We start from the raw sequence: 3,977 nt of genomic DNA, 5'->3' as shown, positions 1-3,977 counted from the left end.
AAAGAAAGATGTTTTATGTGACGCAAGAAAGTTATCTCCTCTCGATAGCAACCGTTCATCAATTAACATAAAAAATCTGTTGTCACGTAGGGTCTTGTTTGCTTCTTGTGGCAAATCTGAATCATGTGTACAAATATCAGTCTGATTCATTAGCAAGTAAAAACTCCTCACAGGAGCTTCAAGAAAAAATTGTGAAAGCGGTAATAACTGAGAAGGGGTAGAGACCGGAAACCTTGCAGCTCAGATCGACCACCAAATTAGGAGGATGTGTTTGCCAGGTTAAAGTGAAAAATATGCATGCAGAGTGTGAAATCAGTGCAGCTTGAGTTTCCTGTAGAAATGTCAAATGCTTAGACATGGCAGGATGTTACCAAGAAAGTTTTTCTTGTTCTATATTTCAGAATCCCGTGTTCATTTTTATGCAAATATTGTTGCTTCTTTGCAAGTTTGATTCAAATCAGGTGCAGGGTTTAAGGCGTCTTTTCTTCCTCTCATTTTACACACGTCCAACAAATCTCATTAAAATTAGAGCTGGAGTTTTCCCTGTAATCCTGCAGACAGAAAAAGTGACAAACAGACAAACAAAAAGCATCAAAACACACCCTCCTCTGAGGGTTTCATCAAAGAGGAGAGAACAAAGTAATAAAAAGATATATTATGTCGTGGAAGATTTGTATTTTTGCAGATAGAATACTGGAATAACGCAGCACTCTGATGTCCAGACAGGGTTTATCTGATCAGATTACATTACATTCATCTCTAACCAGCACAGATTAAAACACCTTGACTCTCAAATAGAGGGTTTTACTCCCGGCCACTGTTTCACTGCTCTCAAAGGGATTTAATTTGGTTCAACTGCAGGTTCCTGTGTATTATGCAAAAACTGAACGTGCTGAAAATGAGGGGCTAATTATTCCATTTGAGAGGTTGTAATTACATCCTTTAGTCTGAGCAATGGATATTCCAAAGAGGCCCGCTCTCAACACTGAAGGATTCCCCGGGTCGAAACCAGCGCAGCTCAGTCAGCCGTGCAGCAGACTGACCCATGCAGCCTTGGCCTTTGCTGTGGGAAACTCCTCAGCTTTTCTTTTTCCAGCTGGTTCCAGGAAAAGTCACATTTTGAAGACAAATCTCTCCCAGTATTAGGCGCCGCATCAATACAGAATACAGATTACTCTCATATATTGTTTAAATGATGGTCTCCGGCAGCAGCGGCGGCTTGTTCATGTGTGGAATTACGTGTGCTGTCTTTGGAAAGTAATTTAATTTAAAAGTTCATAGATGATTTGAAATTGCTGAACAGACAGTGAGGCCCACAATCAAAAATAGATCAGAGAATTTCCCCGCAAGTGTTGCAGCAGTAATGAGCAGGTCAAAACTTCCCCACAGGAGTTGGGTAACTGCTGCCAGGAAAGGGCCGGGCCTCCCAGTGATGAGGCAACACTGAGCCCAGGGGGTGTATAAATACCAGACGGCTCTGCGTACTTGACCATCAGACAGCAGAGGAACTCTAAAAGGCTGACACGGGTCACCAGAAGATCTGAAGAAATCCACTTGCCCAGACAGTCACCATCCATCACTGGAGCTGAAGAATTAACTGAAGACATAGTGGTGCTCCTCGGCGGCCTGACACCCATGAGAAAGAAGACCTATCAGCTCTAATCTGCCGAGGATTTAATAACTAAACCACTCAAAATGAAGGCATTCAGCATTGCAGTTGCAGTGACACTCGTGCTCGCCTTTATTTGCATTCTGGAGAGCTCTGCCCTCCCGTTCAGCGAGGTAAGAATTTGACTTAAACTCACTTCATTTGCTTATTAGCCATAAATGTTTTGTCAGGATGCTCAGACGTGTCTCCTAAATGTGCATAATTCATTAACAGGTGCGAGAGCTGGAGGAGGCAGGGAGCAATGACACTCCAGTTGCGGCACATCAAGAAATGTCAATGGAATCGTGGATGGTATGTTCAATTGACTGAATGAATTAAGCCAATTACCTCCAGCAAATTAAAATTTAAGTGGATGAGTTTTCCCCATGGAGTACCCCGGTGCTCTCTTCAATACAACAAGTGGATTGAACGGCGCAGATGAACACCTTGTTCATGTGTCTTTGTCTTCCACACAGATGCCGAGTCACATCAGGCAGAAGCGTCAGAGCCACATCTCTATGTGCCACTGGTGCTGTAACTGCTGCAAGGGCTACAAGGGCTGCGGCATGTGCTGCAGGTTCTGACGACTCCCGCAACAACCTGGGAATATTGATTTATTACGCTTTTAATCGTATCCCCAGAAACGTCCATTCCTTGACCTCTTTCTTCATGCACTGCCTGTGCCACACTTTTTTATATCATTTTATTAATCATGATTCAACAGAGAGCTCTGTTCTTTGTATTTATTTTGTGTGTTTAAATACCTTCTTTTTCTGTCGTTTTATAAGCTCAATGATGAATTATATGAGATGACACTATTTTTTTCTTCTGAATAAAAATTTGAAGCAGTCACAAAAATGTTTGTGTCTCATTTTAGGCTAAACCAAAGTGTGTCACAACCACATTGACCACTTTGGCATGTGCTGATGTTTGTGTTGCTTTGTGGAATGTGTCATGAGTTATAGTATGCCGGTGTAAGTAAACAGTGGCGAACACAAACCGAATGAAGCCAAAATACTCTCTTTCTATTAAAAGCTCTTATCTTGCTGATTTGTACACATATGCTCACAATTTTTGAACAAGTTCAGTTTCAATTAGTCATTTCATGTTGGAAAGATGATCGAATGACAGCTTTCAAAGAGCAAATACAATGAACTCAAACACAGAAGTCACTGACACATGTGTGGACTGAACTGACCCGAGCGATCTTTGGCATCTGATCGGCAAGTTAAATGTGAACTGGTTGGCTCCACAAGCCGCATTGTTTCTGTGCATGCCGTGGCTGCTCCAGTGCAAGGTGTGGAGACGATGCTTTGGGTTCACTCCTAAAACCAGGAGGATATGGAAGCATGCCGCCGACATATTGTGCATATTGTGAATCTGGAGTCGAGACATGCACAGAAGCAATCTGGCTGTATTCACGCCTCACTAACCAAAACTCACATTTAACTTAGTGATAAAACAGCAAAGATCCCTCAGGGTGGTGCAGTCCACGGCAGAACAGAATCTCCTGTTGATATGAGGTGGACACTCGCAGCTATAGAAAAAAGGTTCAGTGTCTTTTCTATGTTTTTCTGCTGCTCTGCCATTCCAATGAAAAACACGCCAGTAGCTGCATTTGTCAACAGGGCTGTCAATCATGTTATCACGTCAAGTCTGTACAACATCAAATAACTGACTCAAACTAAAGCTTTGAGACAAATTAACAATACACACCTGATCAATTTTTAAGACCAGCTAAAAACTTGCACAAATTTACATTAAGAAGAACATCTTCAGAAGATTTTAAGTACAACTTTAAAAACCTGGAAACCCCCTAAAGTAAAAGTTTCTTAGAAGGACTCAGTAATGAGGAGCTCCATTGTTGTTGATTACTTCTAAAATCAGTTTTGGCATGCTTGAGGAGAGTGTTTTCAGGAGGCTAGTGGGAATGGGAGTGGTGTAGATCAGTGGCGATTGCTCTAAAACTGCAAGGGAAGCTCAGCTTCCCCTAAAATGTCCCCAAAAAAGTGGTGAAATGTTCTGCTGTGTGTACATTTCATAGAGAACATATGCGCTAGAATTCCTTCATCTTTTGTTCAGAATCAGCTACCTATCACAGGTAACTGGCTTCACCTCCTTCTCATTCATCCCCGCAGCGTCTCAGCACTGTAACACAGTCTTCTGACTTCAGCGGGGGAGCATAGAGTGGGTTGTTCCACTGTGGAAACTGGATGGTCATTGGATAAACGCTGGGCTTCGTCCCGCCCATCGGACGCTCAGCGTCTCTGGGGGTCTATGAGGCAGTGGGCTGGGCTGGACACTAGGCTTCTGCATGATGATTGGATGA

The 3,977-nt window shown here is 42.7% G+C and overlaps 1 protein-coding gene across 1 annotated transcript; it reads left to right on the top strand.

Annotated features, from left to right (window-relative positions):
* Window positions 1-1,508: 1,508 nt before the first annotated feature.
* Window positions 1,509-2,433, top strand: hamp (hepcidin antimicrobial peptide). The gene is made up of 3 exons (XM_074683401.1): window positions 1,509-1,782; window positions 1,883-1,960; window positions 2,125-2,433. The coding sequence occupies exons 1-3, from the start codon at window positions 1,696-1,698 to the stop codon at window positions 2,230-2,232; spliced, it is 273 nt and encodes a 90-aa protein (XP_074539502.1). The 5' UTR covers window positions 1,509-1,695; the 3' UTR covers window positions 2,233-2,433.
* Window positions 2,434-3,977: the final 1,544 nt, after the last annotated feature.

This window comes from Halichoeres trimaculatus, unplaced genomic scaffold (genome assembly GCF_033239565.1).
Source record: "Halichoeres trimaculatus isolate MK-OKI-2021-1 unplaced genomic scaffold, fHalTri1.1 fHalTri1_scaffold_12, whole genome shotgun sequence".
In the NCBI taxonomy this organism is placed as follows: domain Eukaryota; kingdom Metazoa; phylum Chordata; class Actinopteri; order Labriformes; family Labridae; genus Halichoeres; species Halichoeres trimaculatus.
This window is presented reverse-complemented; position numbering and strand designations above follow the sequence as displayed.

Bases quoted from the DNA above. Each gene is read 5' to 3' on its own strand.
- hamp (XM_074683401.1), top strand. From the start codon at position 1,696: ATGAAGGCATTCAGCATTGCAGTTGCAGTGACACTCGTGCTCGCCTTT. The intron at 1,783-1,882 runs GTAAGAATTTGA...ATTCATTAACAG, and splicing joins CTGCCCTCCCGTTCAGCGAG to GTGCGAGAGCTGGAGGAGGC. The intron at 1,961-2,124 runs GTATGTTCAATT...TCTTCCACACAG, and splicing joins TGTCAATGGAATCGTGGATG to ATGCCGAGTCACATCAGGCA.